The sequence below is a fragment of the Nuphar pumila genome, chromosome 6, assembly GCF_984573655.1.
Source record: "Nuphar pumila chromosome 6, dmNupPumi1.hap1.1, whole genome shotgun sequence".
Taxonomy (NCBI): domain Eukaryota; kingdom Viridiplantae; phylum Streptophyta; class Magnoliopsida; order Nymphaeales; family Nymphaeaceae; genus Nuphar; species Nuphar pumila.
The window spans coordinates 28,519,902-28,534,842 of record NC_143254.1 but is presented as its reverse complement, the minus strand read 5'-3'; the positions used below and the strand labels follow the sequence as shown (position 1 = coordinate 28,534,842).

The following is a 14,941-nucleotide window of genomic DNA, read 5'->3' as shown; positions in this document are numbered from 1 at the left end:
GGGTGCGGCAGGGGCAAAAATGTAAAATATATATACATATATTTTTTGTATAGTGTATATGTATGAATGTATGGTAGTTGTTAAGGTCCATGACATTTATGCATGTTAGCACGTTCACCCCAAAGATGAAAGTGATGAGTTGTGGAGCCTGATTCATTGTTTTTGCCCTTGCAGGAAGGGGGGTCCGGGGGCTCCCCCCGGCGCTGGTCCCGCTACGCGGTCAGCGGGCGGGGGTTCAGGGGAGGCCGCCCCTGGCGGGGGGTTATAAGGGGGCAGCGCCCCCCCCCCCCCCCCAAAGATTTTTTTTTAATTTCGCAGCCCATTTCATAGGGCAATTTAAAAAAAAAATCCAAAAAATGGACAAAAATGACCCTGGGTGCGGTCAACGCACCCAGGGTCGGGTTGACCTCACCCGATGCTGCACCCGCGTCGAGTTGACGCTGGTGCGGCACCCTGCTAGCCGAATCCCTGTGACATAGATTATAACATGGTCATTTTTCCAAAGTTCTACCTTCATTTGGTATTCTTGAATCACTTTTTTTCTTTCTTCTCCATCAATAGATTTTTTTTGGTATCCTTTTTTGCGAGTTTAAGTTGTAATTTGGGAGTCATGCTACTTAAATATTTCCGAAGTTTCTTGCCTTTGAGGTGGTTTTTCATTGCAGTGGCCCACATCAAGTAATTCAATTCATTTAAATTGAAGGAGAGCTCGATTTTGGATTCATGCTCAGCCATGATGAAAGATGAGAAAAAGAAGATGAAAGCGACAACCACACACGTTTTGTAATGAAATATATGAAAATGCAAAATGAGGGTCTCTAAGGGCTTGCAAGATCATAAACACAAAGTGCACATGCACATACATAAGTTCAACTAAGGAACAATACAAGAGCACAAAGGCACGACACAAGCATTAAGTGCGTACAAGACATCAAAGAACTAAATAGAAGAACACAAAACATAAAAAAATATTCATCTTATTGATCATGAATGCTTAAGAGAAGCATTAGATACAAGAGGGGGATTTAACCCTTTTATATAGACAAACATGAGAGTACTAGAGCCCTTGGGACCACAAGGCCACGAAGGCAATACACATAAGCCACTAAAGGCAAAGAGAACAATATAAAAAATGTCATAAATGCTCTAGAGAATTATACATGAAAAGAGGGAAGAACCCCATATATATACAAAGGGCCAGGGATGAGTTAGAGCTCAACTAGTGTTTGGGCAAGTCCAATTGGTAGTTGAGCTAGCCCCAACAGTTAGAATAAAAAATACAAATATGCCCTTAATGGGCATTTAAACTAAAATATAAATGCCCTAAAATACATTATGAAAGAGTGTATATACATACATATTATGTATATACATGCCAACAAAATACCATATATATATACATATACTCCCATTGAATATCTTTTTAAGAACTTAAATTTTGCGTATGGACCATCTAATTGGTTAGTGCATGACCATAGGCCATTCATGTCTATAGATGCAAAACTCTATAAGCAACCCCCTTACATATTGAACAGATACCAATTTTAAATGAGGATAGCTAGCATTTTATATCTCTGTTGTTATGCACCAGCATTTATTGAAGTTAATATGTAAGAAGATGAGCTGCATTCACCAAGGTTAATTTAATAATGTCCTCATGGAGATGCTTTATTTGTATAGTGCTAAGTCTTATGTGTGACTTATTTATTAAGTTTACAATAAAAAATAAAAGAAGAAGAATGATTGACATGACCTATTTGATCTTTATTGGAGCTATATCAGTTGACTTCAAACGATGTAAACAAAAAGAAATGTTAATGCAGGAAGCTTCAAGGGAATGCATTCGTGGGTCCAATACCTTCTAGCTTCTCTAATTTGACTTTGATGACTGATCTGTGAGTCCCTTTCCTGTGACATCGTGTTAATGATTGTGCTCACATTGGTGTCATTTGGCTAATTCATCTTTCTTGTGATAACATATAGGCGAATAAGTGAATTATCAAATGGCAGCTCTTCCTTGCCATTCATTAAAGACATGAAGTCCCTAAATATATTGTAAGTATTTAATAAATATTGATCTATCAGTCTCAGATTAGACTTGCTTTTAGTCTCAAAAAATGTAATTTTTTATTTCATGAATTTCGTACAGGGTCTTGAGAAACAATATGATGTCTGGTAGCTTGCCAGCAGATATTTGGGATTATCCAAAATTACTGCACCTGTAAGTTGCATCTTTTAATGATATTCCCTATTATATTTGTGCAACTACTAATGTCCTATATTTCTTCTGTAAGCATGTTTGCAGTTATAGAAATAAATGATACTGTACCAAGAGGTTGCAACACATCCTCTGAATATGCAATGAGAAGAAATATATGCAGCAATATATCATAATTGATATTTTGTCTTTACTAACCATGTCCACTTCAGTGTTGATTTTTTTTCAGCGTTTTGTTCCTTCCCCAGTTTTGCGTCAAGATAAGGGACATCCCCCTTTACTAGTGGAACTGAAAATAGATCCCTCCAAACAAGATAAATTGATGGTTCCATTCAACTTCAGCAATAGTTTTCCCTTGGATTCTCCTCATAAGTTGTTTGACTTCATCAGGAATTGATGAATCATTACTGTTCTTAGTCATGTAGATAGACTTTGAGTTTTATACCATGAACTATGATGTGCATATCTTTATCAGTAGCCTATATAAAAGGAAAAGTTTTGAGGTTTTCAGTTTTGGCCATCAAAAACTCAATTGAAGTCCTTGTGGCCTTTTTCAGCTTGACAAAGGGAACAGCACTCATGGATCCTTTTCTTTTTATTTTTAGTAGTGTTATGTAAAGGACCCTTCATGCCTTACTTAGAAGGAATACTAAATGTATTCTATAATAAAAGAGATGGGAAGTATGAGGGTGATATCATCATATTGTCACTTGAGAAGAAAAACGACACAAAGAATAGACAGTTCTTCTATTGTTTAAAATGCCAGTGATAAGCTGTGGTCATATGTTAACCAATAGCCAGTGAACTGTTATCTCCAGCCACTGGGGACCCCATTTTCATAAATCAATTCCAAGATCCTTTTTTCAATAGAAAAGTCAAGTGACTCTTGTTGCAGTTGCTGCCATTGATTGCCTTGTATTCTGCCTCTGCACTAAATCTTACTACAAGCTGGTGATAAAGCAGTGCAGGGGTGAGTACCGTGATCTGGATGAGTGGCTTTCTCCAGTATCATGAGGTGGTTTAGCATCTCATGGTACACTTCAAAGGAGTGTTTATGCATTGAGATCAAGGCCTTCCTTTCTTCTCCTTTCTATTTATGCATTGTTTGTCAAGGTATAACCACTAATCAAAGTTCTTTTTCATGGCCCATTCTTTGTCCAATAGCAATTCCTCGTTCATTTGAGGAAGGGGATAAATTCATGGGCAGGGAGGTGATACTAGTTCACTGGTCGGAGATTAACCTGGCTATAAGTGCCCCCCCAATTACCCATGCTTAATTACAATTTGGCACACGCTATGCCAACAACTCACAATAGTCATCAGGTTGATTGTATACCAACTTCTCTTGGTGTTAGCTTGTGAGTTGGCTTGATGACCAACCCATTCTGATTCCTGTTCCATGAATATATTTGGTTGTGGAGGTGAGAGAATAAGCTAGGTGGCAGCCATTGTGCTTGAAACCTTGCAGGATGAAAGAAGGTTAAATCTTCTCCATGTTTCCTACAATTCCGTGTTTCCTACAAGAGACATAGGAAGCAGAAAGGGAAGAAGCCAAGAAATTGGTGTACCAATATGGAATGATTAAGGAGCAGCCAACCACACTCAATAATAAAATCCACCTTATCTGTTTCTCCTTTATGTAGTCCTACTTTTTCTAACTATCATTCTTTAGTGGTTTTGTTTCATTCTTATCTGGATCAAACATTTAAAATTTGTTTCACTTCTCTCTATAATTTTAAAGTTCAAAATTAGTTTGAGGAGGTGCATTGAGAAGTGTGATGCCAGAGGGAGTTTGGTAGTTTTACTAATCTATTGTTGTTTTAGTTTATTATTTATGCATTTGTATTTTACTACCCTTTTCAAGTTTTATTAAAAGATTAACAGGGCAGGTTCCTCTCCAGGATGAACATCAGTGATTCAGTGGTCATGGCAGAGATGTTCTCTGCTCCTTATTCTTTTGAGATACTATTGATTCCTGGATGGCCTACAGATCTAACTTGTATTCAACTCAAACACAAGCAAAGATCCTAGTTGTTGGTCCATATTGAAATGTTTTGCATCAGATCTGGATCATAGATCCCACTGGATATGATCCATTTGGACCCTTAGTTTTGACCATAAGAATATGAAAAATGATGAGTTCAAACTATTTTATGTTATATTGTGTGATCAATTATTTCTAGCAACAGCTGTAAGGTGGGGGATGGGGCCCATTACTATGTTTGGCCTTCTCCGATGTTCCTTCACTTGTACCATTTCATCTGTACTCAGCTGGCAGATGTCCATACATGATGTACACCATTATATTAGTGACATGATTTTCACACTCTTGGTTTTAAATGGAGGCTCTTATAATGGTTACAAGAGTACGTATGTGGCTTGTCAAAGACTTTGAATGATCTACTTCAAATAAAAAAGAAGACTTGGATAAACCAAATCTAATTGGGTTTGAACTTTGAAGCAATGTAAATTACTTTATAAAATAAATAGAAAAATCAATTAATTTAAGAGAGAAACTCTGAGAACAACAAAAAATGAAGAAAAAAACAACAAAGATACTCGTTTTAAATGAAAAAGTACAAATGAAAAATTTATTTTCCACAGTTTGCTATTCACAACATTCTTTATTATTTTGTTGATGCTTCAAATTAATTATGGTCTTTTATGGACAATTTTTTCCGTTACATTCCATTATATGTTCAAAACTTCAATTATGAAGAATATGATTGCATAAAGGTATCATTTTCTTATTAATTCTGTTCTTACCACAATGAGTACTCCCTTGTGAGTTACAGAGATTTAAGCTTCAACAACTTGACTGGTCAGCTACCAGGCTCTCTCTTCAATATGAGTTCACTTTCTTACTTGTAAGTGAATGGAGCAGTCTGCATGAACACTGATCAGTATTTATGATTGCTAATTATCAATTATGTGGATATTTATAGATGATTCTGTTTCTTTATGCAGGTTCTTGGGAAACAATCTTTTATCTGGTTTCATACCTTCTGAAAAAAGTTCAACACTCCTGAACATGTATGTTTGTTTAACCTGTCATTTTCATTGATACTGCTAGAATATTTGCAGTTAGATTTTTTTTTCCATTAAAAGAAACAAACAGAACATGTTGATATTGACATGAAATATAGAAGAAAACAACAAGACATTAGAAACTACTTGCTTTTTAAAAGTCAACTTAGGGACAAATCAAGCAAGGGTATACACCTCTGTCCAACATGATCACTTTGAACTGAAACAAACTTCAGAATTTGAACTGATATTGATTACTGCATTCCCTCCTTTGGGTAAAATGCACAATTCCAGCATCTTTGAATATTATATCAGGAACAAGGTCCTATATTCGCTGAATTGTAAAGCCCCATACCAGCTTAATAAGGTTGAGGTAGTTGATGTTCTGACCTGAACAAGGTCTATGTAGCTGAAAAACCTAATGCTACAGGATTTTGTCTCTTTAGACATGTTGAAAGTTCATTGTGTAGCTCCCCTTCAAGTGATCTTTCTCTGTTACTATGTTATGATCTATGTCACAGGGATTCGGCTAGCAGGATGCTGCACCCGCATTGATGCGACTCGACGTGGGTGCGGCACTGGGTGCGGTCAACCTGACCTTGGGTGCGGTCAACACACCCAGGGTCATTTTGGTCCAATTTTTGGACTTAAAAAAATTTGCCAAGAAAATTTTTTTTTTTTGCCCTATATGTCACAGGGATCCTCCAACTAGGTGCCACACTCGTGTCGCACCTGCACCCGATGTGGTCAGCCTGACCCTCGGTGCAGTCAGCACACCCAGGGTCATTTATGTCCAACTTTTGGACTTTATATATATATATATATATATATATATTTGCCGCACCCTCGCACCCAGGTTTTTTGAAAGTGTTGCTCCCCCGCACCTGCTGTAATGCCCCGAAATCCCAAAATCTTAACCCAAATTTTGAGGATTTTTTTTTAATACAGCGGAAAACAGTCATACCATAGGGCTAAGCATTCCAGAACATTACATGTGGAGGAAGACCAAAACATTTTTTTCATTTCAATATCAATGAAAATTTAGATCAGTGTCCTCACACTATCCCTGGAACAGTAAATCCCAAAATCTCGATTGAAGCCTTATCCCGCAGCCGCTCCTAACTTCATTTTTTCACCTAAAATTTGTAGGAATTAGACTACAACTGTCTAAGTAGGAAATTCATAACTTTTAATGTGGTACATCATGAATCCAGTATGTGATAGGGGTGTCATGTATGATGTTCAGTATATACCAAAAATAAACAACGGTATATACTACAACAGTCAAACAATTTATCATAAGCTAACTGGTAGGTAACATTAATAGCAGCATTTATATATCCCACAACCACAATACGAATCCACACAATTATTCAGAAAAATGTAATTATGACAATCCATAATTCAGGTACGCATTCATACCATAAGGTACATTCATTATGCATAAAGAAACATTAAACCATACCATGATGCACAAATTTAGTACAACAAGACATTTAACATACATTAAAAGTTAAACATCACGCATCCACCAAACATATAACAATTCAGGAAATAGATAACATATGCATGTTCTAATGCATAGCAGGAAAATCCATGACTTATGTGTAATGCATGAATCCTCTTATTATCTTTCCTTAAGTTTCCCTTTCCATATGCATGCCTATTAAATGCATACAATTTAAGTTCCTCTTTTTAATTATCATTGTCCGCGGATATACCAAACGGGTACAAACCCTGAGGTCAAGTAGGTTCCCAGAGTAGCTTAACACACAATTTGTATTTTATTACTGGGTTTCAACTTAGCCCTCGACCGAATCACCTTCGGAACATTAGACCTCCACATCTAATGTCGGAGACACAAGGGACACCCCACGCCCACAAGTGTCACTTTCTTGGTACCAAACAGACTCACAGCTGTGACCAAACACACAACTCCCGGGTAAAGTGATGGACTCTCCCTAAAACCGTGGCCAGGAGAAGGAACATCAATATCGGGTTCAGGGGACCAAATTTCAGTACACAGAGTTTTTGTATCCTCATAGTCTCCCCAAGACCGGAACTCTAAGATCCTCATTCTCCATATGAGATATCATAGAACGTATATTACACTGTTATTATTCATTATCTTTTTATTAAGAGTCAGTTATTGAGTTTTGCACATTCAAATGTAAAAACAAGGCAAAAGCTCACATCTACCCCTGCGAGAACCATCACGAGTCTCCAGCCCGTGGAAACACATTGAACAATGCAATATAGAGCAATAGAATCACATTTGCAAATCAACATGCAAAGTTAATCATAGGCTTGCAAATCATCATGCAAACATAAGCTCGCAAATCACCAATGCATAGCTCTTCACGGCCTACCACCCGTGGCAACTATAAAACAACACAATTAAAACCATCATGTAAATATGATTATTGCGATGCATTTAAACAATTAAAGAAAGAGCAAACCCAAGCTCAAGGCTCTCCAGGCCTGTGATGATTCATTTAGACAATCGTTGCATCGTATGCAAAACTCATAACAACTTGAAATGTATGCAATAATACCAACATAATTCCAAATGCACATTCATCCATACCATTTTAACAATGTGCATGAGCAAGCATTTATGCATGATTTTACATGCCAAACACACATCGATTTCATATATACACATGTACTGGAAACCAATTCATAGATGCACGATAATCAAACATGTCCCATAAATGTAGGCACATGAAACTTTTCATTCATAACACATGTTAACATCCGCACACATGAACATCACCCGAATATAGAAAATGAAATTTCAGGACTGCACACATTCATATCATGTATGCGCCTGTACCAACTGCCCCTCCAAAAGTGCTTGCAGTCAACTTAGACTTTCTAAGTTATTGCCAGTTTTTGAACCGATGTTAACGGCCACTGGCATTTCTAGAATTATTTGCATGTACTAGTATCTTTGGTGAGTGGCAGAAATGACAAACATCCCTCTAATATACAGGATGATTCTGACTGCTAATGAATTTTCTTGGTACAATGTTATTTGGGTTCATCAAAACTAGATCAGAATAGTCATTATTTTTTTATCAAACGTAAGCAAATATGTGTAATCACAGTGTGCCTGTGTGCCCAAAAATATTGGAGGACTAATACTTGGGGGCATGAGATGAAACAAAAGAAAAACCACATAAGTTCTACAATGACAAAACCATTTAGCGATGGAAGAAAGTGATGAATAGTTCTTATAGATATATTACAATTTAAGCACATCACCAAGCCAGCAAGTGAAGACCATACCAAACTAACATGCAAGGGAGAGGCTGGGGGAGATTGGGTTGGGGAAAAAGGAAGGAATGCAAATTCTTGGTTTCTTAAAGCACATTTTATAAACAAATAACCGTTTATGCAAGTTGGATGGTGATAACCTGCACCAAAATAAGACCTCTCATATGAAAGATCAGAGAAGAGAGAGGGCTAGATGACAGCAACAAGAGAGGAAAAGGTAATAGGCTGCCTCCTCTAGGTTGATCTCATTGTGTATAATAGGTTCTCGGTAAAGTTCCATAAATGCCTTAGCATACATCAATGCCATTATGTAACAGATCCCATTTATAGAAATGTTAGATATTACCAAAAATTGTTTCAACATTAGAACTAACACCATACATGTAAACAATATGTCAATATACCAATTGAACTCAGATCAAGAAAACACAAGTTAGGGTAAAGTTCAATATATCAATTCTAACCAAAAAGGCAAAAACCACATACTTCATTTCTATTTGTTTCAGTAGAGATTCGGGTTTAAGGCCTATCAAAATCAAATTAATGAAATGGATACATGAATAAGCACAAAATCAGTTTTGTATATACAATTCTCAAACACCTATCCAAAACATTGTTTCACATGGAACCAACAATGCATGTGAATCATCACAAATCAATCGAAAGCTAGCATGAACCAACAAATATGTCACCCAACACAAAGAATCAGATTCCCCTCTTCAAAAATCTGGGTTTATCGGCTCCCGGATAGGAAACCCCCAAATTTGGGGTTATCAAATCCAAGAAATCGAAACCCCACAACTGGGCTAACCAAAGCTTCAATCGAAATCCCAAATCGGTTTGATTTGGGATTTTCCAAGTTAGGGTTAAGCAAGAAAACCCCCAAATCGGAAATCATGACTACCAGAAACCCCAACTCACAGGCCTGTGTTTCCGGTAGCCAAGAATCTCATCGGGGCACTCGAAAAATGAGAAAGATCAGGTTCCCTGCCCTTGACAGACCCAATCACACATCGACGTCAGTCGATACCTACAAAAAAAGAGGCACAGAATCCTACCTGTCCAGTGTTCTGAAGGTGGCTATCGCGATTTGGATGCAGTCGTGCACCCTTTGTCACTGTGAGAGGAGGCCGGCATCGTCAATGCCGCCGCACACAGAGGAGAGGTCGAAGAGGAGGAGACGAAGGATGTACCAGAGAAAGAGTGTGAGGAGATGCGGCGCTGGCGCAATCAAACGCAGGGAGGGCAGAGACGAGAGGGATCCGAGAGAGGTGGAACGAGAGAAAGAGAGCGTTAGAGAAAGAGGGCGAGACCCTCTCCCTTCCCTTTTATCGAACGAAGGCCCTCCCCCCACGAAAGGTGGAGTCAATTACGCTCTCTGTAACCTCCCCCTCCCCTTTCAATTTTGCATTGTTTTCGTGTATTTTATAAAACAAGGCCCGAGTTCAGGTCCGAACCGTGACCCGCAATGCCGGATCCACTCTAACGTGGATCCGGGTCGACTTTAAAGTGTTGGATCCATCCTAACATGGATCCGAGTCCGGTTTGAATGTGGATCCGAGTAAAAAAAAAGGATGTGGATCCAAAATGTTGGATCTGTTTGGGTCCAATCATGGATCCAATCCCACATAAACTAATTCTTTTATTATAATAAATTTTTTTAATTATTTATTTATTAAACATTATTATTACATTTATGCCTTTAATACCCATATATATTTCTTTTGGATCGAGGTAACGGATCTGGGCCCAATATGTATAAAACCATCCATGCAATGCGGATTTTTTTTTACGGATCTTGGATCTGAAATACGGTTCTCATACCCAATTTTTAGGAAAAAGAAAACTTATTATTTTCAAATAAATTTAAACAGCTAAAGCCAACAATCTGGGTTGTTACATCCTTTTGGATCCGGGTAACGGATCCCGAACTCAAAACCTTAAAATTCGTAGATATTACACTCGCACCCACACCCGCACCCGTACCCATGTGACATAAGTTATGATGCCTCCATGTTTACCTGCTTAATGACCCCAAAATTAAAGTCCATCCTAAGTATTAGTTTTACACATTCATCATTCACAAGGTTGTAACTTGATCATGTACCTATAGAATGAGAATATACGAAAACCTCTTATATGTCTGATCTATGTCACAGGGATTCGGCCAACAGGGTGCCGCACCCGTGTCGATGCGATGCAGGTGTGACACCCGGTGCGGTCAATCGGACCCTGGGTGTCCAATTTTTGGACCAAAAAAAAAATGGCTGATTGATGGAGTATTTGTTTGCTTCTTGTAACTTGTGTTTGGTTGGTAAATACTAGCTGATACATGTTCCTAGGCATCATGAAAAAATAAGGACGTTACCACTAATTAATGGTTACTTAAAGGGTTTCATGGAAAATGAAAGAAGACTTAATTCTACATTAATTTTAGTTACCTTTATCTTGGGAAGAAACTTCTTAGAGGCTATCAAAGACGTAACATATAAGTAATTACTTTTAACAAAGGAACGGACTGCTCAGTTCCCATTAATTACTCTCTCTCTCTATATATATATATATATATATAAGTAATCAATAAATGCATTAGAAAAGCTAATTGCTTTGACCGGTAAAATATGTGTCCATTTATGTTTTATGCCCTGCAGTGTAGGGATGAAAGTGGGGTTGGGTAGACCTGACCCAACCCGAATTAACCTAGCTCGACTCGGTCATGCCCAAGATGAACATTCATTAGTGTTAATGTTGTTAACTGTTAAAACTTAAAAATTATATATATATATATATATATATATATTTGCCGCACCTCCGCACCCAAGTTTTTTGAAAGTGCCGCACCCGCACCCGCACCCATGTGACATAGTGTCTGATTTTTAATGTTACACGCTATTAAGACCTTAATGGAGAAGCAAAACTTTCGATTCAGATACTATTAAATCATGATTAGTAGAATACTCTAAATGAGCTCATATTGGAAAATTTTCTTATAATCTTTGTGCAGCTACAATATTTTTTGCTGCTCTTCCTACAGAATATGCTATTTACAGTTGCTATTTGTGTTTATCAGTTACTCAAGTAAAATTTCACTTTTTCTTCATTCTACCTGCAGTGACTTATCATATAACAATTTATCGGGAAGCTTCCCTTCTTGGCTTAATCAAACAAAATTGCAAGTGTAGGTCATGATAATTTTGTTCAAATTTCATCTTTCATGAATGCTAGTGATCTGTATCTAATAATTTATCCGGACTTTTCTTTTTATATGCAGAAATTTGGTGGGAAATTCTTTTGTTCTTGATAGTTCTAATAGCAGGTAAATATAGATAAGCTATACTTTGGTCACTGATATCTTACCTTATTATAAATTCCATTTGTGGTTGTCACGCAGAAAATTCAAAATCAAAGTGAATATTTTCAATTTGATAGATGCAAAATTAATAATACATAATTATTGCACATTCAGTGTTCTGCCTTTACGTCTGAACTGTCTTCAGAAGACCTTCCCATGTAACAGGAATCATCCACTCTGTAAGATATCACATCCTTTTTATATTTCTTTGTGATGAGTAAGCTTATGTTGTGCATGAAACATAATTATTTTCCACTTCATTAAATTTGGAGAATAAAAGAGGAGCCTAAACTAAATAATATTTTACATTGGGAATGATGGAAAACTTCTGCTTACATTTTATGAACATCGACATTTGTGTAACGCCTCCAAAATCCAGGACTTGTAACTTTTTATGAAAAGTTTGAAAGCTTTGTAATCATGCATATATCAGAGTTTTAAATAGTAATTCAACGAAAATTGGTGTTTGAAAGAGCAAGTCAATGGACCTTGAGCGCATTACAGCGCAAACTTTCCTTTACAAACATATTTGAAATTCCATATATTTAAGAAAACAAATACAATTTTTCATAGTTTAAAACTTGTACAAAAAAAGAGATTTTCAAGAAAACCTTTATGTAAATTTACCGAAAAGTCCTCAGGAGCGAAACGTTAGGTAAAGAGTCTCATCACGCTATTGTGTCATCGCAGTATAAAACATCACATGCCCATAAAATGGGTCAGTTTCACGAAAAACTGGTAGGTGTACAAGTGAGACAATATGGAACTGAAATAAGCAATTATAACAAGAAATGAGTTATATCTAGCATGTGCAACAGACTATGCAAATGAATAAGTATTTATAACATGAACAATTGAGTATGTGAACAAATAAAAGTTTTTAATGTGAGCAATTAACTATAAACAAGTGAGCTATCTATTTATTACAAGGTAAGAGTTCATTTACCACAAGATATATGCAATAACACGAGAGGTAGATACATCAATAATAAAATGCAAGCATTTGCACAATAAGTAGTTTTATTAATCATAAGGCATAAACATTTCGTAAACCATAAGCTATAAGCAATTGCACTACAAACAGTTCATTTAATCATAAGATGCAAGTCATTGCACAATAAGCAGTTTATAAGCTACACACGATAAACAATCACACGACAACAGTTATATATTAATCACAAGATGTAAGCATCTTATAAGACAAACAACTACATTAGTCCTAGTTGTAAACAGTTCGTAGATTATGAGTTGTAAGCAGATACTTTAGTCGTAAGAGACTCAAGCCAACAAGTGTTGTGAAATAGAGTATTTATTGTTTCGATATTAGCTGACCTTGCAGATACGCACAAAGCACGATCCGTAGAAACTGCTGAGATTAATTTGGAGGTTGTTATGCCATGTATTTTAGATACCCCAAGTAGTTAGCTGAGTCCACTCCTAAAGGGACGACTAGTGACGAAGAGAGTAAATCCCTAAAGGCATAGGTTGTTCGTGGATGCATCCAAACTTCTACAGAAGTGGCCTGAAAGCTATCTTTTGTAGCTCATTTCTCCTAACTCTGATGAGTGGGAAAGCCAAGTCTTTGCCCAAAATAGCTATTAATGGCCTGTCCATCAAAGTTTTATACCATCCATCATCTCTCTTAATGAAGTCAGTGGGTCGAATGCGCACGACGAAGGTTTCTTAACTGTCGCCCCATTCTACATGCTCTGGTCTGCTAGACTCACTCGAGCATCTTGCCTGTGAAGGCGAAATGATGCAAAGCAGAACCCTGCTGGATCGGTACCACGTGACCCACACTTGGCCCAGGCACCACCCGATCCACTCCAGGGGACAAATGTGTTAGAAAGTGACTTTGAATACATTAGGTTCAATAATGAACCCATACACATGCACACGAAGTGCGAATATACCCACTCAATGGAACAACACAAGCACATCATGTGCTAATACATAAACCCATAAAAGGGGTAAATATGACTTAAAGTCATAAGTTGAATATTATTGAGGAAAAAAGAAGAAGAGGGTAAAAACCCTATACAATGGAGCATAAGCTCCTACAAGGAGTACCAAATACAAAGGGGAGAGCCCCTATATATACACTCTCAAAGGGACCACCTTGGGGGCTCCCAAAGGAGATGTTGGAGAGCCCCCAACAGTCACATTTGTGACCGTTGGGGGCTCCCAACGTCTCTATTGGGAGGCCCTCAATGTGGTACAAAAAACTGAAAATAAAAAAAAACAAAAAATAAAAGAAATTACAATGCATATTCCAATTGGAATATGAGTAAAATGACAAATTACAGAAATACCCTTGAGGGTATTTTAGGAAGAGAAAATATATATATTTATATATATATAAATAGAGATATGCATACATATATATATATATATATATATGTATACGTATCTTTATATATATATATGTACATTTAAGGATTATATTTCAACATACATATATGTGTATGAGTACACATATTTTAACACCCCCCCTCGAGCTTTGCGTGGGGAAACGAAAAGATTGAAAAAAGAGTCAAGACTCCAAGAGGCTTCGGTAAGGATGCTATTGAATCTTGTAAATGCCTTCCTCCAATTGCCTTCTAATGGTGAACTCATTTCCCGATCCATCCAGGGTACTTCTTTTTATCCTATCTCCAAGGTTCTGTGGAATAACATCAAAGAAACAAGTAAAACATATCTTTGCACTTTACTCAAATGGAACATTTCTAACAAGCTTAATTGAAACCATATCGGATGACACATCCGCAAAACAATGGTGCAAAAATATAACTTATGCATAGAAATTTGAAGCACATGATAGGATAATTATTTTAGCATGAAAAGTAAATTTAGAAAACCAAAGTTTCAAAATCATACATCATGTTAAAGAGTGAGCGGAAGCAAATTATGCGGAAATGAATTGCAAGAATGCATAATGCATTCATAAGGTCCAACATTGGACAAACATAACCCCATAATGGGGAATAACACAATGGTCCCCTAAGGGACACCACAATAAGCCTACGAAGAGGCATAAGTTACATATGCTTTATTGAATGAGATCC

At 37.0% G+C, this 14,941-nt stretch overlaps 1 protein-coding gene across 1 annotated transcript in view; it reads left to right on the top strand.

Moving 5' to 3' along the window:
• The window catches only part of LOC149834492 (putative LRR receptor-like serine/threonine-protein kinase At1g56140), a 56,790-nt gene that overhangs the window by 30,160 nt on the left and 11,689 nt on the right, over positions 1–14,941 (top strand). The window contains exons 9-16 of the mRNA XM_090011437.1: positions 1,824–1,895; positions 1,984–2,055; positions 2,150–2,221; positions 5,014–5,085; positions 5,186–5,251; positions 11,637–11,702; positions 11,796–11,840; positions 11,991–12,055. Of these exons, the coding sequence (XP_089867563.1) occupies positions 1,824–1,895; positions 1,984–2,055; positions 2,150–2,221; positions 5,014–5,085; positions 5,186–5,251; positions 11,637–11,702; positions 11,796–11,840; positions 11,991–12,055 (530 nt within the window). The remainder of the gene's footprint in view (positions 1–1,823; positions 1,896–1,983; positions 2,056–2,149; positions 2,222–5,013; positions 5,086–5,185; positions 5,252–11,636; positions 11,703–11,795; positions 11,841–11,990; positions 12,056–14,941) is intronic.